The sequence below is a fragment of the Nerophis ophidion genome, linkage group LG28 (genome assembly GCF_033978795.1).
Source record: "Nerophis ophidion isolate RoL-2023_Sa linkage group LG28, RoL_Noph_v1.0, whole genome shotgun sequence".
Lineage (NCBI taxonomy): Eukaryota > Metazoa > Chordata > Actinopteri > Syngnathiformes > Syngnathidae > Nerophis > Nerophis ophidion.
In genome coordinates, this window is record NC_084638.1 from 29272198 (window position 1) to 29290388 (window position 18191).

An 18191-nucleotide genomic window follows, 5' to 3' on the forward strand; every position below is an offset into this window, starting at 1 on the left:
GGGACACAGCACTCAGGGAGACAAACAGGAAACAGGACCAAAATAAGTCTGCTGACAGGAACTAAAGACAGGAAATGCAGAGGAAAAACTAAAACATAGACCAAACTGTAAGGTACAAACCTGATAATAATGCATTTATGCAATAATGACAAAAACAAATGTGCAAAAATGCAATGAAAATAATGCAAGACTGCAATAATAACAAAAATGCAATAATGTAATAATGGAGCAATGACAATAATTACAATAATGCAATAATGTATAATGCAAAAAGCGACCCCCAGCGGTAGAAAATGGATGGCTGGAGGGCAATAATGACAATAATGAAAATATTGCAATAATGCAATATTGACAATATGACAACAATGCAATAATGCATTTATACAATAATGCAATAAGGCAAAAATAACAATAATGCAGCAATGTAATAATGTAACAATAACAATAGTGCAATATGCAATAATGAAGTAATAACAATAAGGCTATAACGCAATAATACAATAATGCAGTGCTTTTCAAATATTTATCTGTTACGCCCCCTCTTGGAAAAAGAAAATATTTTGCGCCTCCTCCACTTTCCACCGTGACTGTTAATGGTATAAAATTGTTGTAAGTATACCTCTGCATAACACTGTAAGTTAATTAACATTACAGGAGACAACACACCCGTCTTTTCTCGTCTCCCACCGTGGTTAAAGTGAAGCCAAGTGCTACGGAAAAAAAAAAAGCACGTTTCTTGAGGTCACACACGCACCGTGCCTCCCCAGGGAGGCCCACCCCACTATTTGAAGAGGACTGCAATAATGAAATAATATAATAATTCAATATTGATATAACTCAATGTAATAATGCAATAATATAATAATTCAATATTGATATAATGTAATAATGCAATAATGACAATGATGCAATCATGTAATAATAAGGAAAGTCTAAGTTAATGCGATATTAACACGTTAACTATAATGTCACTATTTTTTTTATGAATTTTATTCTTTGCGCTTTTTTTTTTTTTTTTTACCTTTTGGCCGTGTTGTAGCTGGGGGAGCTGGACTGCATTCATTTGTTACTGATGAACCACAAGCGGGAAAATAATGAGCAGAAGAGGATTAGGACATTGTCAAGCAGAGTACCTTGTACAACATGTAATGTACAGAATATCATGAGCCTTTATTCAGGTGGAAATATCACAGATTACCTTACAAGACATGGTAGGCAATCAAAGCATGATCGTGACAATCCACATTTTGTGTAATTAATGAGTCAGGCTTTTTTTATTTTCATTAAAAGCATGTTTATGTCCTTTTTGTGCTTGGATATTTAAAAAGTATTAAGATTCAAAAATATTTAATCAAACCAAATTAATTGTACAGTTTTAATGTTAAAACCTGAAAAGTATCTGTCTAGAGTAGACTTATTATTAATGAAAAATGATATCTACCCGTGATTATCGCGATTAATTTTGAGTTGACTATGAACAATGCGATTAATCGCGATACATATTTTCATTGTTTGACAGTCTTAGTAATAAAACAATAATACAATATTAAAATAATGCGACAGTGTAACAATGCTGTAATGTCAATAATGCAATGATAAAATAATGTAATAATGCAATGATAAAGTAATGTAATATTGCAATGATAAAATAATGTAATAAAAAATAATGTAATAATACCAAAATAAAAAATTGCAATAATGCAATGATAAAACAACGAATAATGCAATGATAAAATGTAATAATTCAATAATAAAATAATGTAATAATGGAATTTAAAAACAATGTAATAATGCAATAATTAATCATTGATTAATGCAATAATAAAATAATGTAATTATGCAATTATAAAATAATGTAATAATGGAATTAAAAATAATGTATGAATGCAATAATAAAATAATGTAGTAATCAAAAAGGTAATAATGAAATAATAAAATAATTTAATAATGCAATGATAATATAATGTGATAATGCAATAATACTATAATGTAATAATGCAAAGAAAAAATAATTTAATAATGCAATAGTAAAATAATGTAATAATGCAATAATAAAATGATGTATTAATGCAATGAAAAATAATGTAATAATGCATTGTAAAATAATTTGATAATAAAATAATGTAATAATGCAATAATAAAATAATGTAATAATAGAATTGAAAAATTGTGTAGTAATGCAATAATAAAACCATGTAATAATGCAACAATAAAACAATGTAATAGTGCAACGATAAAATAATGTAATAATACAATAATAAAATAATGTAATAATGGAATAAAAATATGTATGATGCAATAATGAAATAATGTAATAATGCAATTATAAAATGGAATAATGCAAAAATAAAATTATGTAATAGTGCAATGATAAAATAATGTAATAATGCAATAATGCAATTATGTAATAATGCAATGATAAAAATATAATAATGCAATAATAAAATAATATAATAATGCAATTGTAAAAACATTTATTATTGCAACAATACGATTATGTAATAATGCGATGATAAAATGATGTAATAATGCCATTATAAAATAATCTAATAATGCAAAAATGCAATGATGTAATAATGTGATAATAAGATTGTGTAATAATGCAATAATACAATTATCTAATAATGTAATAATAAAATAATGTAATAATGTAGTAATAAAATGATGTAGGGACGGCATGGCGCAGTGGGAGAGTGGCCGTGCGCAACCCGAGCGTCCCTGGTTCAATTCCCACCTAGTACCAACCTCGTCATGTCCGTTGTGTCCTGAGCAAGACACTTCACCCTTGCTCCTGATGGGTGCTGGTTGGCGCCTTGCATGGCAGCTCCCTCCATCAGTGTGTGATTGTGTGTGTGAATGGGTAAATGTGGAAGTAGTGTCAAAGCGCTTTGAGTACCTTGAAGGTAGAAAAGCGCTATACAAGTACAACCCATTTATTTATTTATCATTAATGTAATAATGCAATAATGCAATTATGTAATAATGTAGTAATAAAATAATGACAACAAGCTGCTGAAGAAAAAACATCCAAAACAAAAAAAAAGTGCTGTCTTAAAATCCATCATCCAAGTAGCTGCTCTGAGCTTGTGGATCATAAAAAGCACACACTTGGACTCAATCAATCAATCAATCAATCAATCAATCAATCAATCAATCAAATTAAGATGTATTATAAAAAAATAAAAATAAATAGAAGATTTAAAGTATTGGAAAAGATGAGATAAAAATTTCAAGAAAATAAAACCCTTCCTAAGTTTGTGTTTAATTGCCTGCAGTGAAAGTAAGAACATGTTAATATTTCATATTTAATACAAACCCTCGTAGACAAGAGACGACATATTTCATCTTCTTAATCTCATCAAGTAAAATGTTTGGCTTGTATTCCTTCTCCACAAATAATTGAGTGTAACCAAGCACACTATTGCGTTTGCACCGATCTGTTGAATAGAGACTATGAAAAAAGTGAATTTGGAAGAAATTTAATGTAATAATAAATATGTTGTATTAAATAAATACCACTATTACTGATAACAATAGGGGATCAAAAAACTATACAACTCTACTGTAATATTTGTGAAATTATTGTTTTATTTTCTTTGCATTTTTTTATTTTCTTTTTTTTAAATTAGTAACATTTGATAAGGAAAATTCAGTTCAAAAATATCAATTATGTCTTCGCTTTCATATACTTTTTAAATTGATTGAAAATCACATGATAAGTGTACAGTAGTCCCACTCCAGCCAAAATAATGCAGATTGTTATCTCAATAGTAAAATTTCTTTACATAGACATTATTTAAGTTTACAATAAAAAAAAAATAATACAAAGCTGCAAAAAACAAACAAAAAAACAAACAAACAATAAAACATGGCATTCTTTATTCAGGTAAAAGTCATTTGATTTAGGAAAAAATATAATTTTAATAAAACTGTGCTAAATTATTTAAAAAAATACACGCTTCGGTTTTAAAACATTGTTAAAATAACTTTAAACAGTTTTTTTTTTGTTATTATTCCGGTACAATTTGTGTGACATTTCAGACAGCTTTTGAAATATGACGCCACAGAATAGTCAAGTGTGTGAGATGAGGTCAACACTGACATCTAGCGGCTGCAGAGGATAACTGCATTGCTACAAATCGACCCGTATTAATATTGAACTATTAGAGAAGATGATATTGTTGCATGAAAATGTTTGGCTGTCAATCAAAAACCATCAAACAATAACTTAGGCTGAAATAAAAGTAATATAATAATAATTATGGGCCTGCTGCAATGCCACGGCCCATTCAATGCTGCTGGCAATGCAAGCATTGCTCAACTTTTATTATTTTTATTATAATTCCGCAAGTTTCTCTTATGCTTAATACAAGACAAACCGGCGAATGAGCCCCCACATATGTGTGCTAACGTTAGCATGCTAGCAAGCTAACATCAATGTGCTAACTTTTTTTTGGTGCAAATGTTTACGCTTTTTTGTCTAATTCCACAGCCATACACCTTACAGTCATACAAATTGCTTTTTGAAACAAAAATGGATGGACAGATATATATATATATATATATATATATATATATATATGTAGGTGTGGGAAAAATCACAAGACTACTTCATCTCTACAGAACTGTTTCATGAGGGGTTCCCTCAATCATCAGGAGATTTTAATATAAGCATTTTTATGGAAACTGCCTGCCCCCAGACTAAACGACTCTGAAACCAATAATGAATGTAACTGCCGCAAGAAACCTGATTGCCCTCTCAACGGGGGGTGCTTACAAACATCAGTCGTTTACCAAGCAAAGGTAACACGCAAGGACATTAGCACACCCGACACGTACGTAGGATCAACCGAGGGAGCGTTTAAAGCAAGATGGAATAATCACAACGCCTCCTTTAGAAACCAAACCTTGCGGAATTCTACAGAACTCAGCTAGCACATTTGGAACCTCAAAGACAATAATTTTGAATATTCAAAAACATGGCAAATTCTTGCATCCAGCACACCTTACAACAGTGGTAATACAAGATGCAACCTATGCTTAAAAGAGAAACTGTTTATTATATATCATCGAGACCTGTCATCCCTCAACAAGCGCAGTTAAATCATATCAACATGCTGTCACAGACGGAAACACCTCCTAGGTAACACATGAGCCAATCACCACACCCTACACCTGCTTGTACCCACCCACTCTGTGCTCTATATAAACCATTGTATGTGAATGCTTCCATTAAAATCTCCTGATGATTGAGGGAACCCCTCATGAAACAGTTCTGTAGAGATGAAGTAGTCTTGTGATTTTTCCCACACATACATAAATGATAAATGGGTTGTATTGCGCTCTACCACGGTATTGAGCACTATTCTCTGGATAATCCAATCAAGACATATATATATATATATATATGTATATAATTTTCTTATTTTTTTATTTATTTTAATTTTTTTAATTTTATTTATTCATTTATTTTTTTCTAGGTCATGTGACCTAGAAACATAATTCCACTTCATATTAGTAGTGCTCGTCATGCCAAGCTTGGACCAAACCCCCAGTAACAGAGTGGGAGTCATCTTGCAGGCATTGTTTCCTGCTGTATCTTTGACAGCTGCTCGCTAACAGAAGGGGGAGTCATCTTGCCGCTATTGCCTCATGTTGTATCTTTGACGGTTGTAAGCTCGAAGGGGGGGGGAGTCCTGTTGTATCTTTGACAGCTGCTAGCGAACAGAGGGGAGTCATCTTGCCGCCATTGCCTCCTGTTGTATCTTTGACAGCTGCTGGCTAACAGAAGTGGTGTCATTTCGACGCCATTGCCTCCTCTTGTAGCTTTGATGACTCGCTAGCCTAAGACGGGGAGTCATCTTGCCCCCTTTCGCCTCCTGTTGTATCTTTGATGGCTGCCAGCTTGTTGCGTGACTGCTAACGTGCCGACGCCGACCTTCCTCCTCCTTCTTTCGCCATCCCTCTTTGGTGCAGTCCACACTTCTCCCATCGCGGTCCCGGACAAGGAGAGCACACACCCAGCGAGGTAAGAAGGTTTTTTGTCCCCAAATGTGAGCTTGTGTGCTCGGGTATGTCCTCCGTGTTAGCACGTAGCGTTTAGCACGTAGAGCTACTGAATATAACAGCATAGTAGAAGGGAGGCCCTCCGCTAGCTCGGCGGCTAATAATGACTTTGTCATAACAACAAGGTTGCAGGACTAATGTTCCATGTTGAGCATAATCATCCAATAATATATATATATTTTTAACCTAATTTAGACTAAATTTTAACTAATATAGACTACAAAGCAGAAAAAGGGCGTGTTTGTCCGCTGGCCACCTTGGACGCAAGCTAATGCTAATCCGTCAGAATGTCATCATCTAAAGTAACATTAAACTAAATGTACTTCACTATCAAATACACAAATATGTATTAAAAATGCAACACTGGTTTAATTATTATCCTTAATAAAATATGTAACATTATGTTCTTTTACTTCACTGCAGGGAAAGTCCTCCATTGAAGGAGAATATAGATCTTCCATCTAACTGTCATCCATCTATCTGTCCATCTATTTATCATCCATCTATCTGTCATCCATCTATCTTGTCATCCATCTATCTTGTCATCCATCTATCTGTCCATCTATCTGTCATCCATCTATCTTGTCATCCATCTATCTGTCCATCTATTTATCATCCATCTATTAGTCATCCATCTAACTGCCATCCATCTATTTCTTCATCCATCTATCTGTCTGTCCATCTATGCATCATCTATCTATCTTGTCATCCTGCTATCTCTCATCCATATATCTGACCATTCATTTATCATCCATCTGTCTGTCCATCCATCATCCATCTATTTATTATCCATCTATCTGGTCCATCAATTTATCATCCATCTGTCCGTCCATCCATCATCCATCCATCTATCTATCTATCTGTCCGTCCATCTATCTGTCCATCCATTGATCATCCATCCATCTATTTATCATCCATTGATCTGTCCATCTATTTATCTTCCATCTATCTGTCCATCCATCCATCATCCATCTATTTATCCATGTCTCTGTCAATCTATTTATTACCCATCTGTCTGTCTGTCAACCATCCATCATCCATCCATCTATATATGTCCATCCATCTATCTGTCCATCCATTGATCATCCATCCATCCATCCATCCATCTGTCCATTTATTTGTCATCCATCTTTTTATCATCCATCCATCTGTCCATCTATTTATCATCCACCTGTCTGTCCGTCCATCGATCCATCTGTCTGTCCATCTATCTGTCTGTCCATCTATCTGTCCATCTATTTATCATCTTTCGATCTGTCCATCTATTTATCATCCATTGATCTGTCCATCCATCCATCATCCATCTATTTATCATCCATTGATCTGTCCATCTATTTATCATCCATCTGTCTGTCCATCCATCCATTATCCATCTATTTATCATCCATCTATCTGTCCATCTATTTATCATCCATCTGTCCGTCCGTCCATCCATCATCCATCCATCTATCTGTCTGTCTGTCCATCCATCTATCTGTCTGTCCATCCATCTATCTGTCTGTCCATCTAACTGTCCATCCATTGATCATCCATCTGTCCATCTTTTTATCATCCATCTGTCTGTCCATCCATCATCTATCCTCCATCTATTTATTATCCATCTATCTGTCCATCTATTTATCATCCACCTGTCTGTCCGTCCATCCATCATCCATCTATCTGTCCATCTATTTATCATCCATCCATCTGTCCATCTATTTATCGTCCGTCCATCTATTTATCATCCATCCGTCTGTCCATCTATTTATCATCCATAGATCTGTCCCATCTATTGATCATCCGTCTATCTGTCCATCTATTTATCATCCGTCTATCTGTCCATCTACCGTATTTCCTTGAATTGCCGCCAGGGCGCTAAATAATTTAAAACCTCTTCTCACTCCTGCGCTTACCAAAGGCATGTGGTAAAAGTAAGCATGCACAAATTATTTTAAAACCTCTTCTAGCTCGATGGAGATCTTCATTTATTACCTCCTCCAGCACATATCACGTCACTCATTTCACTTCTTCTGCAGCCGAGTAGTCGCAAGAAGGATCACTAGCGCCCTTTACCACCAGGAGGCGGGAGTCATTTAATGACTCATATTTGACAGACAAAGCTTTGGTATTGTGACGGTCTCAAGCCGTCGTCTTGCGGGTTCCCAGGACCACCAAGGAAGGACATGGCTTGAGCAGTTTGACTTTGTTTATTTTTCAATAAAACCTCAGCCCAGGTCGCTCTTCCGCTCCTCCTCTCCACTTGCTCGCCGCCATCTTGCATGCCCTGCCTGTCTGTCGGACCGTCTGCTCCACAGGTATATTAATAAAACATAGCTGCTTACTGTTCTTTTTAGCATACCGGTATTCAATAGCTCGGACCTTAAATCCTACTGAAGAGCTTTTAATCTTCTTCCCTTTATGCGATTTCAAATTATTGAAATCAGCCTCCTCCATTTTGAAAATGATGACAGGGGAAGTGTCACTCGTGATGTCACAAGTTTGACCCGGCGGTAATACTAAGCATGCACTAATTATTTTGCGAAGCGAGTTTGACCCGGCGGTAATTCAAGGAAATACGGTATTTGTCATCCGTCTCTATCTATCCATCCATTGATCATCCATTCATCTGTCCATCTATTTATTTATCATCCATCTATTTGTCCACTCATTGATCATCAATACAACTGTCCATCCATTTATTATCCATCTATCTGTCCATTTTTATCATCCATCTTTCTGTCCATCTAGTTATCATCTATCTATCTGTTCATCTATTGATCATCCATCCATCTATTTATCATCCATCTATCTGTCCATCCATTGATCATCCATCCCTTTGTCCATCTATCTATCTGTCCACTCATTGATCATCCATACAACTGTCCATCCATCTATCTGTACATCTATTTATCATCCATCTATCTGTCCATCTATTTATCATCTATCTATCTGTCCATCCATCTGTCCATCTATTTATCATCCATCTATCTGTCCACTCATTGATCATCCATGCAACTGTCCATCCATTTATCATCCATTATCTGTCCATCAATTGATCATCCATCTATCAGCCCATCCATTGATCATCCATGTATCTGTCCATCTATTTATCATCCATCTGTCCACTCATTGATCATCCATACAACTGTCCATTCATTTATCATCCATCTATCCGTCCATCAATTGATCCATCTATCTGCCCATCCATCTGTCCATTTATGTATCATCCTTTTATCTGTCCATCCATCTATCTGTCTATCAATTGATCATCCATCTATTTGCCCATCCATCAATCTGTCCATTTATGTATCATCTATCAAGCTGTCCATTTATGTATCATCAATTTATCTGTCCATTTATGTGTTATCAATTTATCTGTCCATTTATGTATCATCAATTTATCTGTCCATTTATGTGTTATCAATTTATCTGTCCATTTATGTATCATCCATCCATCTGTCCATTTATGGATCATCCATCTATCTGTCCACCCATTGATCAACCATCTATCTGTCCATCCATTGATCATCCATCTATGTGCCCATCCATTTGTCCATTTATGTATCCTCCATCTATCTGTCCATTTATGCATCATCCATCTGTCTATCCATTTATCATGTGGAACAATTTGCACCAGTCCCTTCGTGATCTTGACTGTGTTGAAACGTGGTTTAAATGTAACTTAGATATTGGGTTTCACTATGTAAAGCGCGTTGAGTCTCTAGAGAAAAGCGGTATGTAAATATAATTCAATTCACTTCACTTAAGAAACATTTGAAAATTTCTCTTTTTAGTAAAGCTTATAGTTAATGCACCTTTTAACTATAATTTTTAATCCACTTTGTATCCTTTTTATGATGTTGCCCCTGTTTTTTTTTATTGAATGGTTGTTTTACTTTACCTATATTGTGTACAGCACTTTTTGATTTCATCTGTGAAAAGCGCTTTATAAATAAAAATTACTTAGTTACTTATATTTTGGAATTTATGATAGTTCCCTAAAGTGAAAGGTTGCACTGAGGGGGGACATTAGCCACTATCAAAGACGCTACATTGTGTTGAGGACGCCTTTGTTTGCTTTTCACTGTGAAATTTGCAGGACACGGCTAGTATATGTCATCAACTTGCATTATCAAAAGCTCAATCGTCGGCCATATTGTTACCATTTCTATGAGACGTAAGCAAAGGTGTTCCAAAGCACGTTCCAACCCAAATCTCCCTAATGGCAGGGTTTCCCGCAGCGCTTTGTTGTTAAGGCGGCTGCCTTAACAACAAAAAGCCACCGCTTAAACTAAAGTCTTAACAAGCTGTTACGCTTAGTTCCGCCTCTGCCTCTGTCAGTACGACTTTGCATCACCCAGCATTGTCCCACCCACAGAACCATCTGATCGGTTCCACGCAGAGCGGTAACAGCCATTCAGCAGTGCGTATTCAGAGCGCATGTAACAGCCAATCAGCAGTGCATATTCAGGGCGCATGGAGTCAGTGCTCACGGCAGAGGCAGGCAGAGAGGTGAGACGGTGTGGTGAGTAGATAGGTGTTTAGCAGGTGAGCATAAGGCAGCGGACTCTCCCCAAATTTTAATAAACACCTCCCAGTCAATACTAGTAACATCAATATATAACCCGTTGACGTTCTAGAAACATAAGCGGCAGCTCAGCTCGCTCGCAGTCCTTGAGGTGAAAGCTAATTAGCTTTTAGCGTAACGTTAGCTCATTTTGCGGTGTGCGTGTGTTACGGAAAGCAAAGCCCTGTCTGTCTGAGAGAGACATAATCATTATTGACCTACAGTTAACAACTAAGTTATTTTACTTTACCTTTTTCTGTGTTGATTGAGCTGTGTTGAAGCAGCAAAAAAACAATACTATGTTAAATGAAGAATTCCCCTAAGCTGTCTTTGATAGTTGATATAATAATATATCTGCATCATAAAGCCTACATGAACTCCATGGTGTTCAGGGATGAATAGACTCTCCTATTGCTATTGTACTATTTTTTTCAGCTATAGTTACATTAATCATTAGCAAAGTAGGAGCCTAGTTTTGAATGGCAGGGTCCCTGCTATTACATATTGATAAAAATATAACATTAACATAATAAAAATCAACTACAGGTTTCCCAAATGCTGTAATAAATTAAGCATGATGAGTTGAACATGTGTCAGCATGTGGCATAATAATGACATGCTTAGTATCTCAGGTAACTAAGACTGTTTTGTTTTTACTTTACGGAAAAAATATTGAGATATACCTGTATATCGCCATTGAGCAAATGGAGCGGAAAACACAACCAAAAATTGTAGGCTTCTTCATGCAACGAAGCCCGCCTACTTCACCGCAGTCTGTAGTCTTCCCCGGTCAGTCTGCCGGACAGACACCCCTTTAACTAAGACATTTTCTTGAGGAAACACTGCTAATGGAGACCATTTTCCATGAGACATGGTGAAGGGACGATGAGTATGCCACAAATGTTGAAGCCAGCTGTTTGAAACAGCCACAAGGTGTATTTAGGCTCTTAAATTCACTTCTTGAGGGAGAAAATATGGTGCAGTTGTTGCTTAAAAGAGACTTTTATAACCGTTTCCTATCTTGTGGCGCTGTAGGCCAGCTTTGAGCTCTGCAGTATACCAAGACGCGCCACTGTGCCGATGGACCTTGTTTTATCATGAAGAAATGTTTTTTCTTCTGCACGTCTGTCACACTTTCAACATACTCGGCGTAGTTGCTATCGAAATTCAGCACAATGTTATCATGAGGCCTGCGTGACTCTTCCAGCGCCATGCTGTGCTCTTGTAACGTGTCTGCAGCAAAAATAACTACCTTATTTCCCCACAATTCTATGTGGCAGAGAATACTAAAGAAGGCAGGCTCTCCCACAGGTACAACTATGTTGCTTATTAAACTAGAATAGAACTAACAAAAACCCTCCACCAGGCCCTGTTTTTCAATTGGAAATAGTTCTTTAAAAACAACCTGAATCCGATGGTGAGCCGTATCTCTTGTTCCTTACCCCATTTCTGACATTTTTTGTAAGTTTCATCAAAGTTTGCTTGTAACTTTTTGAGTTCGGGTGCTGACTAACATACGGACAAGCAGGTAATTCTTGGATGAATGAAATGATAATTTTCTACATCTGTCGCTTCCAAACATACTCTTTGTAATGTTCTCAGCACCTAAACGTGTTTGTTTTAAAGCGGAGTGAAATGAACCGAGTGAACCCTCTTCTCAGTCGTTTAGTATCTTTATCTCTGTGTGTGGTCACACACAACGTAAGGTAACATAGTAGAAATGATCCATATGCACCCCAGAATTACTTGTTCTTGATCCTATTTCTGACATTTTGTGAAGGTTTTATCCAAATACACCGATAACTTTTAAAGGTATGTTGCTAACTGACTAACAAATAGGAATGTAAGGATTAGTGGTAATAATAAGCCTTACTAAAATTTGGACGGTTAGTATCACTGTTTTAAATTAAAATTACTGATAACTCACGGAACCGGTGTACTGCTTATCTAGTGGAGACGCAAGACAGCGGGGAAATGGCTGGGCCGCTAGCTCAAAAAAGGTTGAAAAACACTGGTCTACATAACATGGTTCCTTGGTCAAAATGTTGCATAGATGATGTTTTAAAGCCGCTTTCTGACAGTCGCTTCAGTGTGCGCCGTTTTGTGGGCGGTCTTATTTAAGTGACTCACCTTCGGCAGCTTCTTCTCCCCGTCATCTTTGTTGTATCGGTGTAGCGTGCAAGGACAGGAGTGGAAGAAGTGTCAAAAGATGGAGCTAAGATTTTTCAATGACATTCAGACTTTACTTAAATCAATAACGTAGCGGCATCTCCTCATCTGTGGTTCACCAGAACAACAACATCGGAAATGTGTCCCGTGAAAAACCGTCCGACCAGAACTCTCTTATAACTAAAGTTCCGTGGGTGAATATTGTAAACCCACTACACCGGTAGTTTTTAGCGCTTCCGTAGCGAGTTATAAGTTAGAACTTTACGCTTAATTATATTACAAATGGCAACAGCAGAGGGTAAATGCCACATAGCAAGAAAATAGTGAAAAAGAAGAAGCTTATCGACTGTGTCGGCACGGACTACAGTGGCAGACTTGCGCAAATTTTTCAGGACTTATGCAGATCTCAAATACACATCAGCATTTGCCAGAAGGTTAGAAAAGTTGGTTTTGCATAACATTGTGAAACAAAACGCCATATGTCTGCTAATGAGTGCCATTTTGCGGTCTTTATACACACACCATAGTAATACTTGTATCTCTGACTACGGTAGCCATAATGGGCAGACAATCCATCAAGCGGTGCAGCGTCAAAGTCATACTAAAACATTTTGACAGATTTCTGAGTACCGTGTGTAATGTTCTTTATTTTTAATATAACACTTCAAGCTTTGGTGTTGTTTTCTGGCGTTATATTGCAGTCTACACGTATTTTTATGAGTGACTGCCATCTACTGGTCACACTTACCATTACACCATGTACCAAATAAAATTGCTTCGAGGTCGGTAAGCACAACCAGAATTAATCCGTACATTAGGCGCACCGTTTTTATAAGGCGCAATGTCGATTTTTGAGAAAATGAAAGGATTTTAAGTGCGCCTTATAGTCCAAAAAATACGGTATGTTTTTATTTACTCAAGTATTTTATTCAAAATAGAAGTTTTGCCCCCCATTGGAAACAATAATGAATACTTTTGCTAAAAGTAAGATGCAGTGTATGCAGAAGTGTATTTTCAAACTACTGTATTTTGATCAAATAAAAGTGAAAGTTATTATGAATTATCTGTCATTTGTATTCATTGGTTTACCTAAAAATTAAGGGAAAAAATTGTAAATTGAATATTTTGTGAAAAAAATATTAGTTTTTATTTTTTAGACCATATCGCCCAGGCCTAGTCACCAAGGTGTTTACAACAGGAAGTGAACCTGTGTGACGTCATACAAACCAGATGTGCAACACTCGTTTTGGCTTTATCATGTAAAAAATAAAAAATAAATCACAAATTAAAAATGGAGGAAGATAAACATGTTTAAACATTAAAATAGAGATCGAAAAGAAGCCAGACTGTCAGGCTTTCCCCTGACAGTTTGTTTGCGTTTAAGTTTTTTTCCTCTGCATTTGTCTTTCTTTCCTCTGTGTTTAGTATATCCTATTTTTAGTTCCTGTCAGCGCTCTTATTTTGTCGGTTTCCTGTGTTTCTCCCTGAGCGCTTTTTCCCCTCAGCTGTGGCTGATTGGCACCTGGCCACACCGGTTGTCAATCAGCCCGCTTCTATTTGAGTCTGTTTTTGTCCTCCAGTCGGTGCTGGATTATTGTCGCTCGTGTCGTTGCTACCTGTCGTGATTTGTTGATGTCGTCATTACAGCTACTACCTGTCGTGCTACTATTTGTCCTTGTCATCGTAGCAGTAAGCTGTTCCTGTTAGCAATTTGTAGTTTTTCTCCTAGCTTTTTGGTTTTCTTGTTAGCCATTAGCTGTTTCCAGATTTTCTGTTTCCTGCTAGATACCTGTTAGCTTCCACGCTAGGCCTTTTGTTTGTTATCCGCCCATGTGCGCACTTTTGGTTTGAACCCTTTGTCTGGTTTTGTTCTAGTTTTTTATATTAAAACCTTGTTTTCTCACTGCATGCCTGCCTCCATCTCTGCATCTTGGGGTTCGTCAACAACAAACATTGACACAGACAAAGATTTTATGTTTCTGGGTGTGTTTTTTCTTAAAAATAAAGGGTGGCCACTGGCTAATAATTACAAGACTTTATGAAAAGAAAACAACAACATTCTCCATCTTAAATTCCCATGGAAACTTCTGGGAAATGTTCCATTCCTTTGCAACCTGAGTTTTGTATTGCTGTGCAATTGTGTGTGCTGCCCACTTTGGAAATTAACCCATTTAGGCAGCCCATTAGTCGGGTCTGATGAATTGCTGCTACCAAGTAGTGAAGTCCACAATCATGGCCTCATTGAAACAGATTGAAATTCCACGTGGTTGACAGTCAGTACGTCTGCTTCTTTCCTGACGGCATCATACCTGTCTTTTCAGATCATGGCCATACCTCCGACCTACACCGACCTGGGAAAGTCTGCCAGGGATGTTTTCACCAAGGGATACGGTGAGCGCTGTGCCGTGAAACCGTGGACAGTGTGCTGATGCTTCACTTGTGCTTCCTCACGTGCCACAGGAGCGTCACGCAGCATATGTTCGCTAACTCACAGCCTTGCTTGTGGTTTCTCTGCAGGCTTCGGGCTCATCAAGCTGGACCTAAAAACCAAGTCTGAAAATGGACTGGTAAGTCTTAAATAGATGATCCTCTTGAAGTGTTCCAGGTCTACACAATCAATGTGGACAACAACCACATTTCCAGTCAATTAATTAATATCCTTTATTTAACCCGGTAAAAACTCTTTGAGATTAAAGTCTGTTTTTTCCAAGAGTAACAGCGAAGAGGGCATCAAAACAAAAAAAATTACATATAATAACAAAAATAGCAGCAGTCATACACCACAATGAAATTATGGATTTCTTTATTGCTTAATATGTTACACATTAACATTAACATAAAAACACAACATGGGTTAAAAAAATGTCCCATAATGTTTTTTTTTCCGATATCCTATATTCAGATATTGTCCAACTCTTAATTACCAATTCCGATATCAACCGATACCGATATATACAGTCGTGGAATTAACACATTTTTATGTCTAATTTTGGTATGATGCCCCGCTGGATGCATTAAACCAGTGGTTCTCAAATGGGGGTACTTGAAGGTATGCCAAGGGGTACGTGAGTTTTTTTTAATATTCTAAAAATAGCAACAATTCAAAAATCCTTTATAAATATATTTATTGAATAATAAACTGTGAAAAAAATACAACAATGCAATATTCAGCGTTGACAGCTAGATTTTTTTGTGGAAATGTTCCATAATTATTGATGTTAAACTTTTTTTTTTTGTGAAGAAATCTTTAGAATTAAGTTCATGAATCCAGATCACAATCTTTAAGTTGATCACACTTTAAGTTGATGATTACTTCTATGTGTAGAAATCTTTATAATTCAATCACTTGTTTATTTTTCAACTAGTTTTTATTTATTTTTACATCTTTTTTTCCAATTAGTTCAAGAAAGACCACTACAACTGAGCAATATTTTGCACTGTTATACAATTAAATAAATCAGAAACTGATGACATAGTGCTGTGTTTTACTTCTTTATCTCTCTTTCCCAACCAAAAATGCTTTGCTGTGATTAGGGGGTACTTGAATTAAAAACATGTTCACAGGGGGTACATCACTGAAAAAAGGTTGAGAACCACTGCATTGAACAATGCAACAAGGTTTTCCAAAATAAATAAACTTAAGCATAATAGTGTGTTAATTCGATGACTGTATATATCTGTATCGGTAATTAAGAGTTGGACAATATCGGAATATCGGATATCGGCAAAAAAGCCATTATCGTACATCCCAAGTCTATAGTTATTGAATTGAATTGAAATATTTATTTCAAACCTGCACAGTACAACTAAACACTTTTTTTTATTTTTTATTTTTTTACATTTTGGCAGAGATATTTATGCGAGGCTTGAAATTATTAGCAGCTGCGGGATCGCCTCCTTCCAACAAAGGTAAAACAAAGGCAGATTTACATATGTTAGGAATCTCATTACTGGAAAAGATTTATGAGCTGCCTAAAAACCGTCCAGTCAGTCTGGGATTTGGTATTTCTAGCTTTGGCCCAGGCAGCATCCCTTTTTTTTTTCAGTAGACTGGACAGTTAAGGAGAAAACCAAGGATTATTTATTCCGAGTTGTCTGTTATGGTGTAAGTACGTAGCGGGACATGCCAGCATTAATTAATTCACAAAGACGACGAGGACATCAACAATTGATGACACATTCTTTACCTTCTGCATCTGACCGTTTTCGGTCTTCCAATCAACACACTAAACCGTTTATAGCTCCACCCCCTTTAGGCACCCTACCACTGTTCAATATGCCAACAGCAGGCTGGCAAAATGCGCAATACAGTAGTAACTCCATTCCTGACTTCCATTGGTTCTCGAACAGGGTTCATAAATAGCACATTTCTCCATAAGAAACAATGTAAACATGAATAATTTGTCCCAACCTTGACAAAAGTCCATATTATATACTATATCAAACAAGTAAGGGATGTATCCACGTTCTACAAGATACAAGATGTATTTGTCATCGCACCCAAAAAGTACAACAAATCTTGCTGTCGACCAATCCAAGAAACACAAATATGACAACAGGTGACAGGATAGGAACGTGCCCTGTAAAAAAATAGGAAAAGGAAAAAAAAAAACAAGAGGAGGAAGGATTTAGAGAAAAAACTGATCGCACACTATGCTCCTGTAGGTGTACTCACACTTTGAAATCACAAAACTCCTTCTTGTGATCTCCAGGTCACTACAATGATTAAGAATGTAAAATAAAATCCACCTTGTTGGTTAATCTTTTTGGTGTTCAGCCAAAATAGTAGAAGGGTTTGGCAGTGTCAACAACGCTGTGGATACTTCCTTGAATTAGGGCTGGGCGATATGGCCTTTTATTAATATCTCGATGTTTTTAGGCCATGTCACGATACATGATTATATATCTCGATAATTTGCCTTAGCCTTGAATTAACAGTTGATGCATATAATAACACCAGTATGATGATTCTGTTGCTAGGTCCTGCCATGCGCGTAACAGCTTACTTACGGAACAAATTACAATATCGCATACACTAATGTAAAGCATATCACCTAGGAACTCCAAAATTATTATCAGCTCAGTTTTGACCAAAATTGAGTTACTGGGTTTTGCTTTTGGACGGGGGTTCTGTACTTGACACTTTTTGACAACATTCTGAATTATTACTATTTCTGTTAGGAATTCACCAGCACAGGCTCCGCCAACACGGAGACCAGCAAGGTGGCCGGGTCCTTGGAGACCAAGTACAAGTGGGCGGAGCATGGGCTGACGTTCACGGAGAAGTGGAATACTGACAACACCCTTGGCACCGAGATCACCATCGAAGACCAGGTCGGTGATCGCGAGCGGACATTCTCCCCTTCTTTCCACGTCAACTTATACCGCTCTCCAAACTTTCTCTGCAGCT

At 36.7% G+C, this 18191-nt stretch overlaps 1 protein-coding gene across 1 annotated transcript in view; it reads left to right on the plus strand.

Moving 5' to 3' along the window:
* The first annotated feature begins 5722 nt into the window (after positions 1-5722).
* The window catches only part of vdac1 (voltage-dependent anion channel 1), a 24719-nt gene continuing 12250 nt past the window's right edge, over positions 5723-18191 (plus strand). The window contains exons 1-5 of the mRNA XM_061891419.1: positions 5723-6028; positions 15103-15172; positions 15299-15348; positions 17963-18115; positions 18190-18191. The exon at positions 18190-18191 is cut by the window's right edge and continues 51 nt beyond it. Of these exons, the coding sequence (XP_061747403.1) occupies positions 15106-15172; positions 15299-15348; positions 17963-18115; positions 18190-18191 (272 nt within the window). The 5' untranslated portion in view covers positions 5723-6028; positions 15103-15105. The remainder of the gene's footprint in view (positions 6029-15102; positions 15173-15298; positions 15349-17962; positions 18116-18189) is intronic.